At 36.5% G+C, this 27,974-nt stretch overlaps 2 protein-coding genes across 9 annotated transcripts in view; one reads left to right on the top strand and one right to left on the bottom strand.

Annotated features, from left to right (window-relative positions):
- Positions 1 to 1,932: 1,932 nt before the first annotated feature.
- On the bottom strand, positions 1,933 to 5,182 carry LOC121376942 (anaphase-promoting complex subunit 11-like). Its single transcript, XM_041504755.1, is given in 4 exon segments — positions 1,933 to 2,734; positions 2,736 to 2,771; positions 3,248 to 3,368; positions 5,032 to 5,182. Coding segments are annotated over 4 exon segments (354 nt in total). The 5' UTR covers positions 5,050 to 5,182; the 3' UTR covers positions 1,933 to 2,555.
- A 2,195-nt stretch (positions 5,183 to 7,377) lies between these two features.
- The window catches only part of LOC121381958 (unconventional myosin-IXAa-like), a 178,119-nt gene continuing 157,522 nt past the window's right edge, over positions 7,378 to 27,974 (top strand). For all 8 annotated transcript variants that reach the window (XM_041511421.1, XM_041511404.1, XM_041511412.1 and 5 more), the window contains exon 1: positions 7,378 to 7,542. The gene's annotated coding sequence lies outside the window, so the exon portion shown is untranslated. The remainder of the gene's footprint in view (positions 7,543 to 27,974) is intronic.

Below are 27,974 nucleotides of genomic sequence, written 5' to 3'. Positions count from 1 at the left end.
AAACCTTTCCTTGTCCTAGAAGGAGCTGGAGAAAGTTGACACCTGCGCCCATGACAGGTGTGTGCTACAACAGCTGGTTCTGAATGTGCACGATAAAACATATGACCTGACCTAACATGTATTTATGTATCCTTGCTAGTAAGATTGAGTGTAATAACCAAGATGTGTAACCGTCTGATGCCCAATCAAGGCATTCTTATTCTACATATTTAGCGAAGGTGGACAAGTTAAACAGTTTTCTTAACAAATAACTAGGATCGATTCCCGTTGGTGGGCCCAATGGGTTATTTATCATTTCAGCCAGTGCTCCACAACTGGTGTAACAAAGACACTGGTATGTACTATCCTATCTGTGGGATGGTGCATATAAAAGATCCCTTGCTGCTACTTGAAAATAGTCCATGAAATGGCGATAGTGGGTTTCCTCTCTCAATATCTGTGTAGTCCTCCACCATAAGTCGATGCCATATAACCGTAAATAAAATGTGTTGAGTGCGTTGTTAAATAAAACATTTCCTTCCTTCCTAAGAAATAAAGTTAGTTTGTTTTGTTTCATGACACCACTATAGCACATTGATATATTAATCATCGGCTATTAGATTTCAGACATTTGGTAATTTTGACATGTAGTTTTAGAGAGGAAACCTGCTAAAATTGCAGCACCATCTCAGACAGGATAGCACATACCACGGCATTTGATATACTAGTTGTGGTGCACTGGCTGGAACAAGAAATAACCCAATGGGACCACCTGTGAGTATCGATCCCAAACCGACCGTGCATCAAGCTAGTGTTTTACTACTGGGTTACATCCCACCCTGCTTTCTTAACAATGTGTAATAAAATTATTAAAACATAAAAGTTAAAAGTAGCTGATGAAATATTCATCAGATGCATGCCAGCGTATTATGATAGAGCATTTATTTCATTTATTTATGCACCGACACCTTTTAAACAAGACATTTTCAACTACATTTATGTCTGACCAGTTACTTTTTCGTTTCATTTGAGTCTGTTTATAGAGGGCATTTCTCCCATTTCAAAAGCACTCTCTTGTTTCACTCTATTGTAACGGGGGCGAAACGTAGCCCAGTGGTAAAGCGTTCACTTGATGCGCGGTCAGTTTGGGATCGATCTCCGTCAGTGGGCCCATTGGGCTATTTCTCGCTCCAGCCAGTGCACCACAACTGGTATATCAAAGGCCATGGTATGTGTTATCCTGTCTGTGGGATGGTGCATATAAAAGATCCCTTGCTGCTAATCAAAAAGAGTAGCCCATGAAGTGGCGACAGCAGGTTTCCTCGCTATATTTGTGTGGTCCGACACCATATTTAACCGTAATTAAAATGTGTTGAGTGCGTCATTAAATAAAACATTTCCTTCCTTCCTATTGTAACGTTATCCAAATGTGTTACAGGTTTGTAGATTAACCCAAACTTAGTGTTCATTTTCACGGGTTGAACTCCATGACTATAAGATTCTAATTGGTTAATTTTAAAGGTTTAACATTTCTTACACTTGCCAAGTACAAACATGCTCATAAGTTCAGTCTTTAATAAAGTTAAAAGTGTTGTTTTAGAACACCACCAGATCACACCGATTTATTAATCATAATCTAGGGGATATCAAACATTTGATAAGTTTGACATATAGTCTTAAGAGAAGAAACCCACTACATTTCTTCCATTAGTAGCAAGGGATCTTATATGTACCATCCCACAGCCTTCATATACCAGTTGCGGTGCATTGGCAGGAATGAGAAATAGCTCAATGGGCACATTGACAGGGATCGATCCTAGACAGACCATGCAACAGGTGAGCACTTCATCACTGGGTTACAGCCCCACCCCACTTTAATAAAATTTCCTCCAAACAAATAGCTACTGGTTAGCAAGTCTGGACTTTTAAGTTTTCTAAACACGACCTTGAAGGTCCCATTTGCAATGTAATCTTTATTTTGAATCATGTTGGTAACACTTGTACATGCTACCTTTCACAATGTGGTAGATAAAATATAAAAATATATATTGCACAAATGATAAATAAATTACTTCCAAATGTAACCACAAACAAGGCATCTGTTGACAGTGCAGGCTCGAACTTAACGACGACACTGCTTACAATTGCGGTCGTTGACATATAAATTACCGTTGGGAGCATCACCATCGGTAAAGCTTCTTAACCAGTTCACAATGTATACACCTGGTGTACACTATCTGCCAGTGTATAACGTGTACATTTGAAATAGGTCTATATACACCAAATAACTTTTCAGTCATGTTTATTTGCTGCAAAAAGTCATTTTATAAAAAATTGCCGTCTGGGCATTTCACCCAAGATAATAAAGAGAAAAAAATTCTTAATTTCGAGCCCGAAAGTGAACTCTGCCAGAGCCATCAAATGAAGAAGAATGTGATGTCGACAATCTGTTTTGTCTGAATTTTGAAGTTCTTCATGTTTTTTGCAAACATTGTGTTAAAATGTTTTCTGAATAGCCGTCCACCTTAGTTTTAATGAGATATCCACGGAATATTTCATTAATCCATGCAGTAAATCTATAAATCCACGAAATCTTGGCCTGTTTGTGTAAATCTACTATCAATCTGTCCGCTTTCCTTTCCCGTACGAACAAAAGCAAGCCACAAACGAGTGACTTCATTCCTTGAACTTCCATTCCTGCCGACACATGGGACAGAGTTGCTGTACTTGCTGAGAGTTGAGCCACTTCACAATACAGTGGATGTGAAAACAGTGTGAACACTGACCCCATACTGGAAGAAATCGAAATTATAAAATTTTAGTAAATAATTTATGCAGGGCATGATGCTGTTCAATTTTAAATTTTAGTTGTTGAGTCTGTGATTTGACATTTAAAAAAATATATTTCATGTTACTTGTCATGAAGAATTGTTTTTAAAAATATTTGGTTTTACAGTGAATTAGTACATATTAAAATGCTGTCTATCTCTCCCCCCCCCCCCCCCCCCCCCCCATTTGACATCCAATAGCCGATGGCTAATCAGGGTTAGCTCTTGGTGAGAAAAACATTTGGCCAAATTATCTTTAAAAAATGCAAAACCAAGTTATTTTTTCTACGAAACAGCAATTACTACATGAAATTTGTTCCCCAAATTAAAATAAAAGTCGCTTGGCGAGTGGCAGAGCAAGCCCTGCTAATAAATCAATTTGCTCTAGTGGTGTTGTTAAAGAAAACAAACTTTAACTGTCATAACTGTTTGACAATCACCTAGTGGACAGTCGTCTCCGGGGAGCTTGCAGTCAGGACAGCAGCCATCAAACGTCATTCTACAAATCCCGCAGTTCTCGTCATTAGCAAGCCATCGCCAGGTAGCAACAGCGGTCCAGCTGAAATATGAGGGACAAAGTAACCTTATAACAGTTTCAGGAAACAGTGTTCAACAAAAAATATTTTAATTAGACAACCACATGACAAATACACCTGTTCAGGGATCGAAATACTGCCATCCCAACACCTTTTTCTGTCAACACCAATATCGTCCTGTTGGGTTTGCAATTATTTTATGTTTATATTCACACAAATAAAAGCCATTGTTAAGTAATTATTTACTTCAGCTTTTACATCAGTAATGGCAAATGCTGATGCAAATTGCAGGAGTGCATGTTTGTGTAAAGTAATAAACTATTGCATTAAAAAAAAATTGGAAGTCGCCTACAGCTACAAAATTTATGTGTTAAAGAAACTAGCATCAAAGAAATGGTTTACTTTTTTCTCTTTCTAAGATTAAATTTTAATTTAGAATTTGAAATGAAAAGCTATACTCACCCTGTTGTCAAGAAATCAGGAAATGAAAAAAAGAAAAAGAAAAACTGTTACAGTACAATATTACAAATCAGCATTTTTTTCTTAAATAATTCAGGGCTAGCTCTGGGTTAGCAAAAGAATTCGCCAAATTGTCTGTTAAACTTCATAAATTGCAGAAATTGTCAGTTATTTTGTTAAAAAATAACAATTATTACATGAAATTATTTCGCTGAACTAAAATAAAATTCGCCAACTGCTTTCAAAATTCACAGTTGCTGAATTTGGCGAGTGCCAGAGCTAGCCCTGTAATTAGTAAACTAGAATGACTGCATAGAAATTTTTGTTTTTAAATTTTTATTACAGACAATTGTTAAACACCATTGATTAGCAACCATTTAATTGTTTAGGATGTTTATTAATGTGTATACATGTCTACTCTGCTGTAACATTTTTCATTAATTTATCGTATAAAAAAGTACTATTATTACATAGTATCTCCTGTGTCACAATTTTATTGCTTTTGTATGTTTCACACGTTTTCTTCAAAATATCTAAATATGGTTGCCTGAATAATCTGGCTAGTTGGACAAAAGTAGGGCGAGTCTGGCAGGGGTCACGGCGTGGCTTAAACTTTTTTTTATTCATCGAGATATGAAGCAAACAAGTAAACCCTGGACTAATCAGATTACTGTAAAGTGTATATCATACTATTTAATCTATATGTGCGGAAAGAGTTCGACCCGTACACATCTATATCAAAGGCTCTGAAGACCTTTCCTGTCCTGGACTGAGGAGCCGGCCGAGGCCAGCTCTTGTGCCCAAGACAGGCGTGCGCTACAACAGCTTGCTCTGAATGTGCACATAAAGCCCTATGAGTATGACCTGGCCTGACCTCTGAAGACTAACCCTTCTCATTTGGGACACATTTTCTTGCGGAAGTCAGTCTGTGCACCCAGTCACTGGGCCAGTGAGCGTGTTTGAACATTAATTTGATATAAGCACGTTAAATTCCGACATTTTATCTAAGTCTTATGTGGGCATACACACATAGACTAACCCTAACCATTGAAATTTGAAAGAGGAGTAGGGGTCGAACTCGTGCCGACTTTTGACCAGCTCCCGCCCAATGATCAATCTGATCCAAAAATTCACTCCGCAAGAACTGCATAATGTAATATTCTTAACTGTCGATATTAAAATTAAAATTTAAAACCCGTTCGTAATGATTATTTTAACCAATACTCACTTTTAATTTTTACTTTCATAATTTTCAGTTCATAAACGTTGACTGATGTACAACCATCGCTTATTATCGTAATTTAGCGTAACAAATTATTCTTGATCAGTTTTAAATTGTCATGTGTGATTTCCACCATGACACTGGAAACACCAACAATTAAACTTGGCGACAAATCGAAAAAAAAAGGGAAGGAGGCTACCGGTATTTTTTATTTTTTTAGCATTACTGTTATTTTATAGTAAACTGAAAATAAAACACTGACTCTAGTTATTGGGCACTGTGAAATAGTATAGACTATTTTTTAATCGTTAAATTCATTAGTGTATGAAGGTGCCAAAGGGGGGGGGGGGGGGGGCACACATATATTTATGACAATTCCATTTGTAGTTGTGGACATCTATATGAAGATACGTTACATTTTCTATTTGTCTGTCCTCTGTATGATAACATTCGTACAACAATGTATTTTCATAATGGTGGTTTTGACCTGCTAATAATGATGGGTAATCATTATGGCTACCCTCTAGACCTTAATTTGCGTATAGCAGAATCTAATCATAACCTTTTCGAATTGTCAAAACGCTTTACGTTTTAATTTTTTAAAGCAATTTATCCTACATCACGGTGACGCAGTGTCACTTGCAAGTTTGCTGCTGTAATGTGGGACGTGGGCGAGAATCACTGATGTAAGTTAATCTTAGAAAATCGGGTATATTTACGTACGTGGGTATGTGTACGCATGAATAAGTATACTAATTTCATGGTCTTGTAGATTTGTTTTTATGATAGAGTGCAAATTATGTCATTGTTTTTAATTTTCTAAAGAACATGTCAATTGATACGTGTGTATATTATAAATTGTATGTAACAAAGTATGTGTGGAGAGGCATTAATATAGGCCAATGGCCTGTTTGCCATAAATGTTGTTTAAACCATATATATATATATATATATATATATATATATATATATATATATATATATATATATATATATATATATATACACACACACACACACACACACACACACAAGTATATGTAGTATGTGTACAGTAAATGGTTGTACTTAAGTCGCTGACATATTCTATAACTGTTCCCTATAAGTCATCGCTGCTGCTTACTGGATCAAGAAAAGTGAGAGGGAACGTCCCCCCCACCCCCTTACCCACTTCATACGCCTATGAAACTGCATTATTGTTGTTTCTATTTGTGATTTATCTCACAAACTAGAGTCAGCGACTATAATTAGGAAAATAGGAAGATTTAAACAAAATAAAGAACGTTTTTTTTTTTAATATGTGAACATTGTGACTTATTTTAAAGTACACTCATTTAAGTATCCCCCCTGCCCTTCCAGCAAAAAATCCTGTATCCGCGCTTGAATGCGTATTTAAGTTAATAACTGCTGGCAGTATGCATACAGATCAGCCGTACCTTATTTTTTTTATTATTATACTATTATAGACCGACCTTTTTTTATACATTTAAATTCTTTAATATTAAAACATGCGTCTGAATCAGAAGGCAACCAATCCATCCCCTTCCCCAGGATACCCTGAATCCACAAATTTTACCTATTGTTTAAAGTTAAAGTTTGTTTTTTGTTTAATGACATTACTACTGGAGCACATTGATTTATTAATCATCGGCTACTGGATTCCAATTATGTGATATTTCTGACATATACATGTACATATATAGTCTTAGAGAGGAAACCCGCTACATTTTCCCATTAGTAGTAAGGGATATTTATATGTACCATACCACAGACAGGATAGCACATACCACGGTCTTTAATATGTCGGTATTGTAGCACTGGCTGGATCGTGGAATAGCCCAAATGGGCCCATCGACGGGAATCGATCTCAAACCGACCGCGCATCAAGCGAGCGCTTTACCACTGGGCTTCGTCTCGCCTCATGAATTATTGTATTAAACACCTTGAGGCTTTCGTTTTCAAAAGATATTTGGGGAGATGCTTGTTATTAATAATTTATCAGTGTTACTTTGTTGTTATTTTCTATAACATGTTAGGCATATTCGTCCGAAAACTGTGATCTATCATTCAGTTAGTCTGCTGGCAATACACAAATTATACAAACAAGCTTTGTCCGGCAGCCTACAATCTTTAAAATATTCGCTTTGATAATATAATGCATTTAAACAAACTATGACTGCTAACTAAGCAGATGTTAATCATATTTAACCCTCTTGCAAAATATATGAATAATTAAATAAAGAAAATCGTAATATGGTCACTAGTAAATATTAGCCAATCAGATTTACGAAGCGTTGTGTGTGCGGGCCTAACGATATTGAGTAATTAATTTTGTGTTCGAAAGTCAGGAAGGTAGTGTGTGTTTGTCGTACAGCGTGTAATCATCGGTCATACATTACGGATATATATTGCATGGCAACTAGAGTACGAAAAAGGATGTAGTGTGCGTTCCGAGTACAACAAAAGACCGACCCCAGTCGGATATTTACGTCCACTTCGGAGTTAGCGATGTGACTCGGTAAGTAAATGTGTGGCTCTTGACAGCCGACATGAGATTACGTTCTACCACTTCAACTTGCCGATTCCCCTGTTTTACGCCAGCCCTGTTGGTGGTAGCACCAGTTTCTGCATAATTAAGTGTCCCAATGTACACTGCTAATAATTGGCAGTGCCACACATTTAATTTGATGTACTCTCATTGAAGTAAATACAGCGTTGATTTTTCTCCTGCCTTAAGACGCTTAGCGCAAGGTGTCGGAGTTCAACGCAAATGTAACACTCATATGTTAAGTTACTCCCTTCCTCTTTCATCAACTGGCTTCCGCTTCAGTGATCACAGGCACAGACAGACGGAAGATATTGATAGTTTATTACCCGTGCACCACGTCCTTATGTTAGTAGACTTGTTTATTGGGTAATGGTTGGGCATGAGTTCCTTATTTTTCCCCACAACGATTTTAAAGAAATATTTGTTAGAATTAGTTTAAGGTTAGGGTTAGCGATAGTTATATAAAATATCTTTTAAAACAATTTGTTCTATAAAACCAACATAATGTTTGAGTTCAAATCCAGGCCTAGCACTACAGTGTTTGTAGTAGTGGGGAAAATACGGAACTCTTTCCGCCACCTGTTAAGACTAAGAGTCTACCTCTCAAAACAAGTATAAAATTATAGGCAGTATTTTATTATATTACACATGTATCATATCTGTATTAATTTATAATATTAGGAGCAGAAATATATTGGGTGGATGTAAATAATTGTGTATTGAATTTGTTTTTCTTTTTTTTTAATGTACTCCAGGTATAATCATAATCATTATCCTGATTTTAACCCTAACCCTAATCAGTAACCTAATTCTAACCCTAATCTGGAACCTAATTCTAACCCTAATCCGGAACCTCACCCTAATCCTGATGTATATTGTTTTGAGTTGCACTGGGTAATATTCAGAAATCTTGCCATTATGTTAACCTCTATTCAGCAGTCACCTATCTTTGAGTCTATCTCCAATTTTACTAATCTTCTGAAGTAAGTAATGTTTAGTTTATTACGCAGGCTGTATTATATGCTTGGTATCTTGGAAACTTGTTTAAGTTGTAGCTTGTGTACATGTTAAATATGAATTAAAAGTTGAATTTGGTGAATATATTTCATTGTTAAACCACCACAAAGCTAATTTGAAAATCTAATAAATGCAGTTCTTTAAAAAAAAAAAAAAACACTAAATTTTAAAGCCTTGATTTTGCTATCCGTCGAAATTTATATCATCTTGCAAACAGCAATTTAGTACAATAGTAGCAAACTAAATACAGATAATGATAAAAATATGCCTTTGGAGATAAATTTTGAAACAGCTTTTTGCAGCGACACCATTGATTACTGTTTCCAAATTTCAAGGACTGATTTTGTAGTTTTTTTTATTTGTCTCCAATGAAACATTGATTTGTCACCAAATCCACAAAATATCTAATAATGTTTGGTGTCCAGCTTAGTCTGTTGTACAGTGAAGGCAATGTCATTAGTGTCGGAATACGTATTTTATTATAATTAACAATCAGTCATTCAGTCAACCAATCAACCAGTTGGTCAACCATCTGGCATGCTTTCCAAGCTTCAAGCATGCCTGACTTGGACATATCTAGGTTAACTATCCCCAAAAGACTTGCTCAAGACAGAGGAGCTGATGTCAAATAATGGCCAGAAAGTTTTTAATGAACAACTCTATATATACATGTGTACATATTCACATAGTATAGGTCTCGGGACTAGCTCTGAGTCGGTAGAAGATTTCACTAAATTGTCTATCAAACCTTAACCCCAGTTATTGGTCCCCTACTGGTCCAATCGGAGGGGACTATAGGTTTCATCTCCGTCCTTCGTCTGTCCTGTCTGTCCGTCTGTCCCACATATATATTTTTCTGAATGTTTTTTTTTTTTAGAAACCCTTGAGATATTGACGTAAAATGTTGTGTATAGCTTTATCATGTACTGTTACATATCTATCAAGTTTGACTTTCATGGCGATTTACACATTTTTGACAGAGTTATGGCCCTTGAACTTGGGAGATGTAAAATAAATTACCAGACTTTTTTTTACAATGCCTGAATATATTGATATGAAATTTTGTATATACACAGTACCTTTATCATGTACTGTCACTGATCAAGTGTAACGTTTACGGTGATTTACCCACTTTTCACAGAATTATAGCCCTTGAATTTAGGAGATCCAAAAAATATTTGAGTTCAATTTTTAATTGTCAAAGGCCTGAAATTCGTAATTGGCAAACTTGGCGAGTGCCAGTGCTAGCCCTGGGTTTGCACTCAGTTTTAACAGGGTTTAATACTCTCTCATGTGGGTGATTAAGATTAGGACTTTTAATATTTCACAGTATTAAGGTTACCTGTATTTGCTCAGTTCAGTTTATAAGACGGTATGTGTCTGTGAGTATAGCTTTTCATCACCACCTAGACCAAAATTAATATCCATATAGATCCACGGGTGTAGGAAGGTGCCAAAAAGTGGGGAGGCACACATACATACATATTTTAATATCCCCTGTGCCAGTGTGTCATTGAATATATGTATGTTTAAGTCAAAACCCGACATACATACAAATTACAATAGAGATATTCAAAATATAAAAATATAAAAATACATACATACGCACGCACGCACACACACACGCACATACATGCACACACACACACACACATAAATATATATATTAAAAAAACATCGCTGCTGCTACAAAGTGGGGGGCCAAGTGCCCCCCTTGCCTCCCACTTCCTACACTAGTGTAGATCTATAGGTGAATTTCCAAAACTACAAAGGTCAGTTCTGTGGACATGCACATCTAGTAAAATGTCAAAAGCTAAATAAAACCTTTGCCCAGACACTAGGGTATGACAATTATTATACATCACAAACAGGCCTCAAATTAAAACAATGTGTGTAAATAAATTCAGGTAACCCATTTCCTTTTTACATAATCCATTACCGGTACATCCATGTAAATGTAAATAATGTCGGACATTTAGTGCGTGACGGAAATATAGGTTAAGCAAAATTAGATTTGTAGGAGTGATGTGAAGTGGAACCAATCATCACGAATTCTCGGTTGTTTTCAGAGGTCTGACAACACCTGATATCTGTTGATAGCAAAATGAACTTGGGTGTCAGTCAGCAAATATTCCCATTGTTTTGTTTAAATTGTAATGAGGATGGAGAACTTTGAAACGTCCATGCACATGTACATTGTGTGTATGTGTAGAGCTAGGATACTTCATGCAGGATGTGACCTACTTATACATCTATGTAGACAGGACATGTTTAGTGGTCTTGGGTCATGACAGTTTGAAAGACCAGTGTGTATTGGAGTAAAATAAAACTACATTTACCTGAAGTACTATTCATCCAGTATTCACAGTGTTCACACTGTACTACAAAGTTATACATATCATAACATAGTTTGTTATGTAGTAATATTAAGTTATGCATGTTATACATTAACTCAATTTAAAAAAAAAACAAAAAAACAAACAAAAACCATACATGTGTAATACAAAGTTATATGCATTGTAACATAGTTATAACATAGTTTGATGCTAATATAAATAAACATTATTTGGGGTGAATTAGAAAGAAAAAAAAGTCCCAATCTTATATAATTTTGAACATCAGGTGAATAATATTTTCAAAACATTTACATGTTTTTCACAAACCAGTTTATGTTTTGTATCAGTCCTTGGCTTTTGAAAAACCATGGCGAGTGAAAAATTGCACACCTCAAAACACTAAGCCGAGTGAAAACTAAGCATTATTAATTTATGAAGTAAACATTTTGGTACATGTAAATGTAGAGATATATACGTTAAAAAAATTAACCAATAAACCATTGATGTTTTCTTCTAATTTTATGTTGTCTTGAATTTCATGTACAGCGAACATGATTAGAATAGTTGTGATGGGGAAAACCCACTTGTTCTGAGGAGGTGGTTCAATTAGAACTACGACCCAAACATCTCAGGTGTACACTACCGACTGAATTAGATCACTAATATTTTTTTTTTTTTTTTTTAAATAACTCGTTAAACGTAGGCCTATAATTTGTTCAGTTGATAGTGTTGGTATAAGGGGCCGTCCATATTTTTCAACATTTTCACAAGTGTACAAAGAGTACACTTTTGACCACCACCCCTCCCCCCTCAAAAAAAAAGTGTACGCTGGCCCCTTAAACACCCCCCACCCACCCCACCCCCAAACCAAAAGGATGGTTGAATGACAAACACTTTTTTTTCTGACATATACTGTAATAACGTAAAGGCCTAACTAAAAGGATGGTTGAATGACAAACACTTTTATTCTGACATATACTGTAAAGGCCTAACTAAAAGGATGGTTGAATGACAAACACCTTTTTTTCTGACATATACTGTAATAACTAAAAGGATGGTTGAATGACAAACACCTTTTTTTCTGACATATACTGTAATAACCAAAAGGATGGTTGAATGACAAATAATTTTTTTATCTTGGATAAAATACATTTATTTCCTCGAGTGTTATTTTTGCTCTGGAACATTAATGTCCTCTGACTATTCAGTATGGGACTGTCTTTCAGAGGAAATTAACAAGTCATGTGGACAATTTTACCAGTAGAATATAATATAAAGCTCTTTAAAACAAAATCTCTAAGTAAGAAACTGTTAGGTTGGTTAATTAAGGCATATTGTCACAGACCACTTACCTGTTAAATGGCCTAACAAAGTATTACCTGAAACAATATAAATTTGATCTGTCACTAAATGTACTTTATTCAACCATCTACATAGCCACCATACTCCACTTATTAATTATATTTTGTGAAAAAATGAATGAATTATGGCAGTGGTCCATAATTGAAAAACTAACATTGCCGAGAGAGTTGACATGGATTTCACTCCATCATGGTTCAGTTAGGATGATGCAGTTGCCAGATTCGGTTTTCAAAAATTAATGTAATTTTCATTTATTATTCACTTTTAATAAAATAAGGCCCATTCATCCGTGACAGTATGCCTTTAATTTGTTTTATGACTATTTACGGTAGCTGTTTCATGCTTACCTATGAGTCAGTCATGTCTAAGGTTGGTTTTGCAGTGATTTTCTCGAGTCAGTAAGGTTATAGGAAATATCTGTGACTTTTTATAAGGTTACAAGATTGGGAAGTTCAAAGGAAAGAAAATCAGTTGTAAAATAGTATGATAATTATGATTTTTTAGTTTATAGTAGAGAACAAAAGTGTATGTAGAGGGTGGAGTCCATGGGGAAACACATATGGAAATATGAAAATGTATGTTATTTTAGTTTTAAGTGCCATTTAGGTGTGTGTGTGTGTGAGAGAGAGAGAGTGAGAGAGAGAGAGAGAGAGAGAGGGGGGGGGGGGGGTAACATGGAAACTGTTATTGAATGTTATATGGGAAGGAGGGTTTTTTTGTCAAGTTACAGTATATAACATTTTCAACACAATGTCTTATTTTTATAAGTAAAATGCAGTCATCCATGGTCATTTTATTTTTTTCACAAAAGAGAATTTTATTCTAGTATTTATTAACAAAACAGTGAAACAAAAATAGATAGAAAATCAAAGATGGTTTGTCACAGTGATAGGAAGGGGAGTGTGTTGACAAGCACTACATAATTTTAGAAGGGAAGTGGTCTCAACATTACATAACATTATCTGTATACATGAAAAATGTCAGATTTTGCGTTACTTTATTGTTAAGTGGACTAAAGGTCCTTATATCGTGTTCTGATATTTTTTTTTTAATACCGTCTCCCGTTATTATTTAGTAGGAATATGTTGCTGCTCAGGGTTCTTAATTCAAAGATGCCAAATAACCTTAGTTTGAAAAAAAATTATTTTGTTATTTTGTTACTTTTTAGTTTTGAGTTTTGTTATTTAAAATGTTCTACAGTGTCATAAACCAAGCAGTTAATTTCCATCGTTTTGTTAGTGTTTTAGTTCTCTGGAGAAAGTGGTGCAGCTTTTGATGATGTTTACTTTGTACTGAAGCCCACTAAAGTGGTAAGAAATGTTATTACTCAGTGGTTGGCTTAGTAAAACCATAAACAAGTTATTTCCGGACTCAACTGAACTCCAATTAGCTCAAACATCAAAAGTTCTACTAAGAATAATGATGAAGAACTTCAGCACGGCTCGACCTCATTAAATGCGCGGGTCTGTATTATGAACCAAATGTGCATGTATGGGCAACAGAAGCTTCTGTTTTATAATAACATGTAGTTACATTACGTTGTGGGGGCGGGAACCGTAATCAGGTAGAGTTCTCACCTGAGGAGCATGGATCATAGGTTTGAACCGTCTTCAGCATGGTTCCATTCTCAGATTTGTTACCAGCCTCAGTGGTGTCGTGGTTTAAACATCGGACATGAGGCTGGTAGGTACTGGGTTCGCAGCCCAGTACTGACTCCCCATCCAGAGTGAGTTTTAACAACTCAATGGGTAGATGTAAGACCACTATACCGACTTCTCTCACTAACCACTAACAGCTAACAAGTAACCTGTTTTGGAAAGAGAGCCACTATACAGCTGAGGTATGTGTCCAGGACAGTGTGCTTGAACATTAATTGGATATATGCATGACATAATTTGAAATGAAAATCTGAATTTGTTTCCTGTCCCAGCCAGTACCCCATGACTGGTACATACATGTAGTATTGTATGTTAAAGGTTGTGACGCTCATTTTCCCTTGTCTGGTATCACATTTGTTTTACTTACAATTTTAAATCTGATGCTATTTTAACAATATTTGACCATTGGGCCTCAAATTTTCTCTGAAGGTGGCAAATATCCTTATACATGTAGTAATGGGTGTAAAACAAGTCCTCAAATCTTTTGAATAATTCTATATTTAGTGGGGTTATTGGTTTTTGTTGTTGTTGTTCGTTTTTTTTTTGGGGGGGGTTTATATCCGACTGCCCCCTTTCCTTTCTCTCCTTTGAATTCCATCTCATTTCTTCCTGATCTGGCAACTCCTATCTTTCAACTTCTTTCGCTGTCCACCTCCACACCCCAGTCCTTGTCTCTCCAACCATGACAGGTGCTTGTCTCTTGTGGCTATCCATGCCACACACCTGCCACTCCCTATCAGCTTTTAGCTGTGGGCTTAGTCTGACCACTTCGGGGAGTGTTCAGTAGTTACTTCTGGCATTGTTAAGAGGCACTTGTAACCACCTACTATGCACTCCTACTACCAGCAGTCGTTAGTTAGTGCCATGGGTCAGACCAGATTTATTAGCGGTAGAGAACAAGGATGCCAGGTGGGTGCAGGGAAATACACAGAGACTGCACCCATGGAGGAAGTTGAGACAGGTAGCCGACGGTGTGGACAGGTCAGAAGATAGTCGGAGGAAACTGACAGAAAGGGTCGAAACAGATTGAAATCGTGGGAGAAATTGGAAAGTTTTTTATATTAAGATAATGAGAATGATAGGCAGAGGGTTATTAATTGTTTGTTTTGGGGTTTTGTGTTGTGTTGTTATGGGGTTTTTTTTTGGGGGGGGGGGCACTCAGTATATATTGTTCTGTCTGTGGTCACCAGGGAAATGTACATGTATAAAAGACTCCTTGCTGCTAATTGGTAATTCTGTCCTGGACGAGGAGCCAGCACCTGCACCCAGGACAGGTGTACACTTTAACAGCTTGTTCTGAATGTGCACACAAAACCCTATGACCTGATCTGACCTAATTGGTAGGAGTAGTTTTTGTGGTAACGGTATAATATACTGTATAATTATATTATAATTATACATACATGAACCTGTATGTATTATAGGTCTGTGATCTCTTGTCAGGGAAATTGCATTTATAAATGACACCTTCGTATTACTTGGAATTATTATCCATATGTTTCAACATAACCGAGTTAATAATAATCATATGAAGCAGATGTGTAATAACAAGTGTAATGATGTAATTTTCCGAAGTGAAGTCATAACATGACGTTGCTTCTCCAGTCCTAGCTCAGACTGTGCATTTGAAATATGACGTCATTTCACTGTCTCCTAGTTGTAGCTGAAACATTTTGAGTTGGGTCTTGTTGTTCATAAAGAAAACAACAATAATAATATAGATAATAAAGAAATTATTACACTCACGTGCAAGTCGTACTGATTTTACGAAACTCTTGCTCTCGCTTGGGCAGTACAAAAATCCTGAAACTCGTTTCGTAAAGTCAGTATGACACAAAAGCTTGTATAATGATCTCTATTTATCGCATATGTTACTTAGCTCACGGTTCTGTTATATTTTAATTCTATTATGCTCTAAAACTCATCTGTGTGGTGCTATATTTTCACACACTATCCTAAACCACATGCTGTCTTATTTCCAGCAGGCCATATTTTTCTTAGCAGGCCATATTTCTGTTGGCATGCTATTTTGAAAACATAACAGCAGGCAATATTTTCCTTCCTATTTCGAGCTCTATTTCAAAACATGCAGGGCTTCTAGATTTTTATAAAAATCCACTATCCATGGGATCAGTGATTTAGAAAAGTTACTAGCCATGAATAAAAATTCACTAGCCCTACTTTAAATAATACAGTTTTACTAATAGTAATAATCAGATGTCACCTAAAAAGGGATATAGAGCTTGAAAATCCTTAGATTGGGGCTGGAAAGAGGGGGCAGGATATTCATAGGGCTAGTTGTAGTAGGTATTTACTAGCCCAATAAGCAGCAAGGAGTCTTTTATACATGTATCACCAGCCATGGGAGTGGGGCTACCATAATCTAGAAGCCCTGATATTTGTGGAAAGTCTATACAAAAAAAAGACCAGTGGGTTTCTTTCATGTTAAATATTTCAGAAGTACATGTAAAAGTAAAGTAATATTTGTTTTGTTTACCGACACCACTAGAGCACATTGATTTATTAATCATCGGCTATTGGATGTCAATTGTTTGATAATTATGACATATAGGCTTAGAGAAGAAACTGCTGCATTTTTCCACTAGTAGCAAGGAATCTTTTATATGCACTTTCCCACAGACAGGAAAGCACATACCACAGCCTTTGGCCAGTTGTAGTGCACTGGTTGGAACGGGAAAAAACCCTAATTGGTTGAAATGGATCCACCAAGGTAGTTTGATCCTGCGACACAAGGATCTCAAGTGATCACTCAGCCAACTGAGCTAAATTCAGCCCCTGTATATTTGTGGAAAGTCAGAATAAAATAAAGAAGACCATTTGCTGTGGCAGCAGTGGGTTTCTTCCCTGTCAAGTATTTGAGAAGTGCAAGTAAAGATAGACAGACAGTTTTAAGAATGATAGTATATAGATACATGTAGCCTACTGAGGACTATAATCCAGGGGACAATATTTTAAAATGTTAGGTACCGTAACCTGAAGTTGGTTCACGTGAGTTTTACTTAGGTAACCGATGTGAATTTTAGTTCTGGTACCGGATGAGTTACATCTACCTAACTACGGTTCTGTGCTACACTGGTGGTTCAAATGTTTAAAAAAACATAATAAACTGATTTTTAATTTTACTTCTAATGGTACTTTTAATTTTAGAAATTAATTGTTCACCACGTAACCAATTGGCCATTCACGTGATTTTAAAGTTGCATAACCGACATGCTAACAGAACAACAGTTCTCATGAAATATTGTGCCCTGTAATCTTTGTTTTATTTTTACAGCATGCATATATGTACATATATACAGTTGAAACAGATCGTTTGGCATGGCACCAACATCAACAATAGCATCACATCAGTGTTTGTATTGGTGACATTGTTGACATGGATGTTAAGGCTGGTCTGGAATTGATCTTGGGTGGGGAAATTGGGGGGCTCACTGTAATTATTAATTTTTGCAACCGGTCTCGGTGGTGTCATGGTTATGCCATCAGTCTACATGCTGGTAGGTACTGGGTTCAGATCCCAGTCGAGGCATGGGATTTTTAATTAAGATACCAACTCCAAATCCTGAGTGAGTGCTCCGCAAGGCTCAATGGGTAGGTGTGAACTACTTGCACCGACCAGTGATCCATAACTTGTTCAACAAAGGCCATGGTTTGTGCTATCCTGCCTGTGGAAAGCGCAAATAAAAGATCCCTTGCTGCCTGTCATAAAAGAGTAGCCTATGTGGCAACAGCGGGTTTCCTCTAAAAAAAACCAGTGTCAGAATGACCATATGTTTGACGTCCAATATCCGATGATAAGATAAAACATCAGTGTGCTCTAGTGGTGTCGTTAGATAAAAACAAACTTTACTTTACTTTATGGGTCTGCTACAATTTGTTTTTGCATGCCTAGTAGAAGTACAAATGAACTTCTAATTCACTCTGCATATAACGCGAAATCTGAATGGCCAATCTAATCCATTTGTCACAGTAAAACCAGCATTAACGTGTGAGAAATTGTGGAGATTGCCCAAGAGTCTGTTTACATATATCCATACACTACATCTCACTGTTTAGTTGGACGTATGTTCACCATTGAATCTTTTCTGAAGCAAAAATACATGTTCGTCTAAATTTTATGACATGAATGCTGTGTATAAATGTTTGTGTGATTGTAATTTTAATGTAAACAGAGGCGGGACATAGCCCAGTGGTACAGTGCTCGCTTGATGCCCGGTCGGTTTGGGATCGATCCCCGTCGGTGGACCCATTGGGCTATTTCTCGTTCCAGCCAGTGCTCCACAACTGCTGTAACAAAGGCCTTGGTATGTACTATCCTTTCTGTGGAAAAGATCCCTTGCTGCTAATCAAAAAGAGTAGCCCATGAAGTGGCGACATAGGGTTTCCTCTCTCAATACCTGTGTGGTCCTTAACCATATGTCCGATGCCATATAACCGTAAATAAAATGTGTTGAATGCATCGCTAAATAAAACATTTCCTTCCTTCCTTCCTTCCTATGAATCTTCAGTATCGAGCACCAGTTGTTACAATAAGTATTTGGAATAAGTGAAATCGGTAATAATGGTTGACATTGTCGTTATTAAAATAATAGAATACAAAAACGAAATTAGGAGAACCACTTGTATTGCAAGTAAAGAGCTACAGTTTTAAGGTGGATGATTTGAAATAATAAAATACAAAAACGAAAGTAGGAGAACCATTTGTATCACAAGTAAAAATCTTCATTTCATTCTGTTTGAGCTATAATTATTTTATAAGGCAGATAATTTGAAATAATAAAATACAAAAATTAAATTAAGAGAACCACTTGTATCACACATAAAAATCTACATTTCATTCTGTTTGAGCTATAATTATTTCATAAGGCAGATGATTTGAAATACAACAGTAGTGACCATTAACTCTGCATTCTTTTTCGAAAATAGATTATTTAAACAAATTTTTAAAAACTTTTTTTAATGAATTTATTGAATTAGAATGGGGATAACTATGTTGTATTTGACCATTTATGGATGTTAATGTTGGTCTTACAGTCACAAATATGCATGTTTACAGTTTCCACTTCATGTCACTGGTAAAGCTCAATTTGCAACAGTAAAACCAGCATTAACATCTGCATATGGTCAAATACAACATACACACCTGTAGTTACTTGATAATACTATTTTGTATGTCGATGGTGGATGCCACTCCACTCGTGATACATGTAATTCTGAAACAGTCTTCAGACCTAACAACAATTGTGTGCTGCTGGGAACCTGACCCTACATAGAGAAAAGGGCTGACCCTTGGGTTTTGGGGGGTGTTTTTCTGTGTGATGTTTTGTTATTTTAAAAATATTTTATTTATTAATTCATATACTGTATGTAAGTGAAAAGAGTGTACAAATAACATTTTATCTGGACCTGTAGGGGTACAAGTACTTTGAAACAAATTAAAAAATATATTAAAAATTAAAACCCCATATCATACCTAATTATTTTTGACACATTCCTGGAAACACACAATTTGGTTTTAGGCCTTAGCATACATGTATTTAGTTTGTTGAAATTGTTGAATTCTCAAATCTGAAATATTCTACAGGGAAGGGTGTCATGGGATATATTATTAGTAAACAGTATGAAGGATGGTACGGTGTTTTTGTCATTTATTTTGTAAAATGTAGGAAGAGGTTTTAATATATATTAAACCTGTTGACCAATCCCATTTTGTTTTGACAAAATAAATAGTGTTTAAACCATGAGCTACATTACATTTAAAACAATAATGTCTCAAATGTATTTATGAAGTAGATTCAACCAACCATAGTAATTACCTGTATTATTAAAGAAAAACAAAACAAAATTACAAACATAAAATCTAATAACAGGAAAATAGGGAGGTGAAGTATGACAAGCATTACGTAATGTGTGTGGTGTTTGCTCATGAGGTAACAAAACGTTATATTATATGGGAAGTAAAGGGTTTTTAAAATCCAGATTTTGTGTTACACAATTGCTCACCGAGGCATACAGACCTGGTTCTACCTGAATGTTTTGTAGGGAGGTTAGTGAGTACTGGTATATAAATAAATACTTACAAGTGTACACAGAGAAACAAAAGAAATGCTATGAAATGTAAAGAGCTTATAATTATAAATATATAATCCCTGTGATATAAATTAACTTATAATCATTATAATTAAACCTGAAAAATTCTTATAATTATCTGTTAGCTTCATGGCTTGAATTTAATAATATGTTACAGCAATTTTAAAAAGAGGGAACCTAACCCTAAAATTAACCCTAAATCTAACTCTAACCCTAACAATAGGGGGGGGGGGGGAGTAACCGTCAGATATTTCACCAAACAACACATTCTGTTATTATTTTGCACCCTCACATTTCTTGGGGCAGGGACATAGCCCAGTGGTAAGACGTTCACCCTTGCTGCTAATCAAAAAGAGTAGCCCATGAAGTGGCAACAGCGGGTTTCCTCTTTCAATATCTGTGTGGTTCTTAACCAACCATATGTCTGATGCCATATAACCGTAAATAAAATGTGTTGAGTGCATCGTTAAATAAAAATTTCTTTCTTTCTTTCTCATATTTCTTTTGTTGAGGGCAAGATTTAGCTCAGTCGGTTGACTGAGGTGCATGCGTCGCAGGATTGAACCACCTTGGTGGATCCATTCAACTGATTGGGTTTCTTCTCATTCCAACCAGTGCACCATAACTGGTCAAAAGGCCGTTGTATGTGCTTTCGTGTCTGTGGGAAAGTGCATATAAAAGATCCCTTGTATCTTATGCAAAAATGTATCGGGTTTCCTCTGATGACTATATGTCAGAATTACCTAATGTTTGACATCCAATAGCCGATGCCCCGGAACTGGTCACTGGCGAGGTCAGATATTAGATCCGGGGTTGGCGTGCCTGAACCTTTAACGATATGGGCACGTTAATAGAGTTCCCAGTCTCAATAGCCGATGATTAATAAATCAATGTACTCTAGTGGTGGTGTTAAACAAAACAAAGTTTAACTTTATTTTGCACATCATATTTCTTTTGTTGCTTACTATAGACCTATAACATGTTTTATTAATGTGCTATACATTGTACAGGTACGCTAACTTGAACTGCTGGTTCTTGCATTAAGCTAGCCCCCATACCTGTGCTGGTACGCTGTAATAGCATTAGGGGATTACACGACTACCTGTAAGGATTAATCAGATGTCAGGTGTAATTGATCGTTAGTTGTTGACAAGGGCAGATCCAAGGAGGGAATCGTGGGGGTGGGGTCTGTCAGGATTAATTAGATGTCTGATATAATTGATCTTGTATATTGTTAGTTGTTGTCTAGGGTGGACCCAAGGGGGGAATCGGGGAGGGGAGTCTGTCAGGTGTAACTGATGTTACATCGTTAGTTGTTGTCACGGTCAGATCCAAGGAAGAAATCAGGGAAGGTTCTGTCAGGAGTAATCAGATGTCAGATGTAATTGATGTTATGTTGTCGTCAAGGATGGATCCAAAGAGGGAACTGGGGGGGGGGGGGGGGGGGGGGGTCTGTCAAGGGAGGGAATCAAGGGTATGTCAGGATTAATCAGATGTCAGGTGTAATTGGTGTTATTTATGTGTTTAGTTGTTGACAAGGGCAGATCCAAGGAGGGAATCGGGGTGGTTCACTCAGGATTAATCAGATGTCAGGTGTAATTGATGTTACATTGTTAGTTGTTGTTAAGGCCTGATCCAAGAAGTGAATCAGGGTGGTTTGTCATGGGAGGGGGGAGGGGCTCTGTCAGGATTAATTTAATGTCATACATAATTGATGTTATGTTGTTAATTGTTGACAAGGATGGATCCGAGGAGTGTAACGTGGGGGTCTGTTCCCCCTTAAAAAATTTAAAATGTCCCTTAATTTATAACAATAGGTTTACAATTTTCATTTCATGAATGTAAAACTTTTATTGAGGTGGTCATTTCAGGAATTGGTCCTTATACCCTTTTGCCACTAGACCTCTCCTTAAATATAATATTATCCTGGGTCCACCCTTGGTTGTCAGTTCAAAACTGGAAGTCCTACTGCATTTTGGGGGATTTTTATTATTATATTTTTAAAGTTTAATTTGTATTTGATCTTATATTCACATTATACTAATTACATACATGTATGTATAATACACACACATAAAACCTGGTTGTCATTAAAACATGAAAGTAGTGTATAGGTACATATGTCACAGGATACAACAATACACTGCACTACACTACACTACACTACACTACACTACACTACACTACACTACACTACACTACACTACACTACACTACACTACACTACAATCTTTATTGCAACCATTGTATGTTTACACTGGTTAAGGAGAGTGATTCCTTAAAAGAAAGAAAAAGTAAACATATGCACTATATACATTTATGACTGTGAAGCCTGGCCATCATTTTCTTATTCTGGAAGCCTTTGGCATTTGTTGTTTAGCCAAAAACAAACACATTTTATATTTGAGTGTGTAAAAGTAAATAAGAGAACCACCCACACATTCTTGTTGAGTTCGTCACTTGCATTTGTGATCATACACATGTGAACATCTAGAACATTTCAATTATTCAATAATATTATGTGTGTGTGTATATATGTGTTATAACTTTGGATGACCATGTGTTATAACATCTGTATGGTCATCAAACATTTAAATTTAGCATGTTTGAGTTGCCGACACAACATGTTTGAGTCACTGATACAGCCTGTTTGAGTCCGTTATTAGCATGTTTGAATCAATGATTAGCATGTTTGAATCACTGATTAGCATGTTTATTAGTGTTACTAAGTGTTTGACATCCAATATTTGATGATTAATAAATCAATGTGCTCAAGTGGTGTCGTTAAACAAAACTTTAACTTTAGTGTTGTAACATTTGTACGGTCAAAAAATAAAAACAGTTTAAAGAAGAACAATCGAATTGATTATATGCACAAGTAGCATGTTTGAATCACTCATATGCATATGGTATGCGTGTGTAGTGTTACATTGTTCGAAATAAGCACTTATCCGTTTGTCCTGACAAGTGATAATCTGCTGGGACAAGAAAAATGTACCTTGGTGGTTGTCCAGTGGACAAGTAAAAATGTATAATGCTGTTTCATTTTGAGCAATCCTTGCTCTTGAATAAAACTAACAACTTATTTGGACAAGTTAAACTATTGATAGACAAGTAGATTTGTAGATGTCCTTGTCTGTTGGACTAGTGAAAAATTCTGCTTATTTCTATCACTGGTGTTATTTGTATACCAGTTGTGGTGTGTAACAAACAAAGTTATTATTATTGGTACATGTATATTAGTTATCCTGATACGGTCAGTTAGGGTGATCTTGATGAATCAGATGGATTACAGCAAAGCTTGGCCTCTGTGTTGATAAAACTCCTCTTGAATTAATCATCAGGTGTTCGGATTCGTCATACAGGTAAACAATACGCACTACTCTCTTCACCTGCTTGCATACAGGTAAAGTCAAGAGCCATAGGTCATCCTTTAAACATGTTATTTACTTTTGTTTATTTTCTTCCTAACTCGACCAATAAATTTAACTACTGGATAAGGCAGTTTGTCAGTACTTTAAGAACCGAGAGGGGATTTGTTTTTAATATTGCTGAGAAAAACCAATGTAGTTGGAAGTAATGTACATACACACATATATACATACAGGATTACTGGATTACTGTCAACTATTTATGTTTTTATGACTGACTCGGCGGTGGCATTAATTTTCCTGTTATCTGAAAAGTGTTTATTTTCCTATGTTTACACATACCCAATCTTACATTCATATAGGGATTGTAGCATGCGTCTGTGACTTACAATTTAATTTAAAGAATTAAGCATACAATCAATGCATGTCTCTCTCTCTCTCTATCTCTCTCTCTCTCTCTCTCTCTCTCTAATAATAATGATGTAAGAAATTTGTTTATTGTTTTAACAAAAAATTCTATTTAATTTTTTTAAATCGTATTCTATTTTCATCCCTGAATGTATTTTCTCTTCTCTATTTGAAAGGTTATTTACGGTAGTAACTGGCCCGTGGCATTTTTTTGCAACACCTACCAAACAGGACATTGTTAACATAAATGTGCACATAAATCTTTGATTATATATATTGTTGACAGTCATTACTCATTGGTTTTGTTCAGTGGCTGCAGTAATTGAAATTTCTCACTAACTCGATTGAACTCCTGAGCCTGTGATCTAATGCTGATATAAAGCGTGACATAACTGGCGTATAAACCAGGCTACCTTCTGGTAAACTACTGCCCGTGGGCGCACTACATCTCGTATGATAATTAATCATTCTGTCACCATGGGAGCATGTACCTCTGTTCATTACTAATCACATTAGTAGTTAAGGCTACATAGCAAAAATTAATTGTTTATTATTAATGCTGTCTTGATTTGGCCTCGGTGGTGTAGTTGTTAAACCATCAGATGTATAAGGCTGGCAGGTACTGGTTTCTTACCGTGGTACCACCTCCTACCCAGAGTGAGTTTAACAACTTAATGGTACATGTAGATGTAAGGCCACTACGCTGACTTCTCTTACTAACCACCAACAACTAACCACTAACCCGCTGTCCTGGAAAGACAGCCCAGATAGCAGAGGTGTGTGCCCAGGATAGCATGCTTTGAACCTCAATTGGATATAAGCATGAATATTAAATGATTTGGGTAGAGTTAGATGACACAGAACATTATGCATTGAGGGCTGGGATGTATATGTACTTTAGCAGAAAAACTTGTGTGAAGTGTAATGCATCATACTGCCATCCCCCACCCCCACCCCCACCCCAGTCTCAGTCAGTACCTGCATGTATAACTATCAAAGGCTTTTTTGAGTACTTTTCCTTTAAAAAAGTGCATATAAAGGATGTTTGCTGCATTTACTGTGGTAGCAGTGCTGTGGCTTATCCTTTTTCTCTCTCCCTTTTCTCCCCATCTCTCTTTCAACCTCTCTTCCATATTTCTCTCTCCTTTCTCTCTCTTTCACTCCTCATCTTTCTCTGTCTCTCTTTCTCCTCTCTCTTTCTCCTCTCTCTTTCTCCTCTCTCCCCTCTCTCACTCTCTCTCTCTCTCTCTCTCTCTCTCTCTCTCTCTCTCTCTCTCTCTCTCTCTCTCTCTCTCTCTCTCTCTCTCTCTCTTCCTCTCCCCTCTCCCCTGCCTCCTCTGTCTCTCTCCCCTCTCTCTTACCCTTCCCACCACCATCTCTTTCTCTCTCTCTCTCTCTCTCTCTCTGTCTCTCTCTCTCTCTCTCTCTCTCTCTCTGTCTCTGTCTCTGTCTCTGTCTCTGTCTCTCTTCTCTGTCTTTCTCCCTCCCTGATATTGTAGCACTAAGATAACTTCGAAAATCTCTTCAAACTATTTTGATTGGTTCCTGAAGTGGTCATATGGTTTAATAACATGTAGCATAAAAATCAGTCTAGCAAGCAATAGCAGCAAACGAATGGCTTAACTATTAGGCCAGAGTTCAAAATGTTCTGAGGTGTCATTAAACAAACATTCCTTTTCTTTCTGATTAAGCTTTAAGTGTTCCTGCAGTAAATGTTTATGTTGACAGGCATCTGTCCACTCTGGGTAATGATTGTTTGGAAGAGCCGTAGCACCCCTGTCAGTCTTCTGTTTCTGCAATAATATTGGCTTACCCAAATCAATTATCGGTGGTAATCATGTGTATACAACCGGCCTCGGTGGTGTCATGGTTAAGCTATTGGATATAAGGCTGGTAGGTACAGGGTTAGCAACCCGGTGCCAGCTTCCACCCACTGCAAGTTTTAATGACTCAGTGGGTAGGTGTAAGGCCACTACACCCTCTTCTCTCTCACTAACCACAGCCCAGCCCAGCTAGCTGAGGTGTGTGTGCCCAGGACAGCGTTCTTGAACGTTAATTGGATATAAGCACGAAAATAAGTTGAAATGAAATGAGGGTGGGACAAAGCCCAGTGGTAAAGCGCTCACTTAAAATGCGGTTGGTCTAGGATCGATCCCCATTGGGCTATTTCTTGTTCTAGGCAGTGTACCATTTTCTGGTGGAAGTCAGAGTCTGTGCCCCCAGTGAGCGTGTTTGAACATTAATTTGATATAAGCACGTTAACTTCCGACATTTGATCTAACAGTCTTATGTGGGCATACATACATACATACATACATACATGGTACATACAGTCAGTGTACTATGACTGGTATATCAAAGGCGTGACATGTGCTATCCTGTCTATGGGATGGTGCATATAAAAGATCCCATGCTAATATGATATATTGAGATTTTTTGTATAATTTTTTTCTGGTCGAAATGAGAAACCCAAATTTGATGAATGGGTCCACTGAAGTGGTTTGAACCCATGATGCAAGCACCTCAGGCAAACACTAAATACACTACCAACTGAGCCAGAACCTGCTCCAAGTGGACACAAAAGACAATCATAATGTTTGTATGTATGTTAAAGATTAAAGATTTTGTTTAACAGCACCAGTAGAACACATTGATTTATTAATTATTTATTGGCTATTGGATGAAAACATTTGGTAAGTCTGACATATCATCTTAGAAAGGAAACCCGCTACATTTTTCCATTAGTAACAAGGGATCTTTTATATACACCACTTCCCACAGACAGGATAGTACATACCACAGCCATTGATACTCCAGTCATGGTGCACTGGCTGGAATGACAAATAGCCTGATGGGCCCACCAACAGGGATCGATCTCAAACAAACCACGCTCTGAATGTGCACGTTAAACACTCTGACTTGACCTGACCTGCAGGCCTCTGAAAATTGCACAAAGAATCGATTTGCTTAACCCATTTTTTAGTAACCATAAAAATTGTCCAGTAATTGTACATGAATGAGTAATATTTTCTTAGTGACAAATTATGAAATATATTTTTTCGTTACCAGCGACCACTGGGGTGATAAAAAATATTAATAAAATGTATGACTACAAATGTAGAGTTATATATGTAAGTGACAGTAACTGCTTATAAGCTGTGTGTATCTGGCACTATATGTATTTTATTACACAGGCTGGAGTCTTTTACTCCATAGTCGTGCAGGAAATAGCTTCCTCCTGCCCTATTCAGAGGGGATATTATGTTCTAACCAAACTGATCCTTGTCTATAGGAGGAAAGAATTACATCTGACATTTGCCATTAATGACAATATTTATGTCAGTGTTCTCCCTGGCTGAACATTATAGGATGGCCTCCGTTTTTCACACCAAAATTAAAAAACAATAAACACCTGACAATTTTATGGCATTTTAATATGTTTTGGAGCAGAGATACATGGAAGTATGAACCATGGAATCAGACATGGATATAGGGATTTAATAAAGATGTGTGCAAAATATTTGGGATTTGAAAAATGTATGCAAAATGTTGGGGATTTGAAAAAGGTGTGTGTCCAATGTTAGGGATTTGAAAAGGTGTGTGCGAATATTACAGGGATTTGAAAAAGGTGTGTGCAAAATGTTACAGGAATTTGAAAAAGCTGTCTGCAAAATGTTACAGGAATTTGAAAAAGGTGTCTGCAAAATATTACAGGGATTTGAAAAGGGTGTGTGCAAAATGTTAGAGGTATTTGAAAAGGGTATGTGCAAGATGTTAAGATATATTTGAAAAGGGGTCAGGATATTTTTTTAAGTACACATGTATTGTGTTATGCTTTGCTATGCAAGTTTCAGAGATTGCTACACAATTCTAAAACATTAAATAGTGCATGCATGTACATGTATGTATGTTCTTGTAATCAATTTTCAAGATTAGCAACTGACACTATCTAAATTTTGAGAAAAAAAAATTCCCTTGGGGTATACAGGTTGAAAATGTACTGTATGAAATGTTGCATATTTGGTTGTGCTAGCACTAGGTAGATATACATAATAAAAATTATATTTTTTTTTTCTAAATGTATACAGAATTGCATTTACTTGCAATCTGGTTGTGAAAATTACAAAGAATAATTGCAA

This window comes from Gigantopelta aegis, chromosome 2 (assembly GCF_016097555.1).
Source record: "Gigantopelta aegis isolate Gae_Host chromosome 2, Gae_host_genome, whole genome shotgun sequence".
NCBI classification, from domain to species: Eukaryota; Metazoa; Mollusca; class Gastropoda; order Neomphalida; family Peltospiridae; genus Gigantopelta; species Gigantopelta aegis.
The sequence above is the reverse complement of the archived record's forward strand: the minus strand, read 5'-3'. Positions and strand labels throughout refer to the sequence as shown.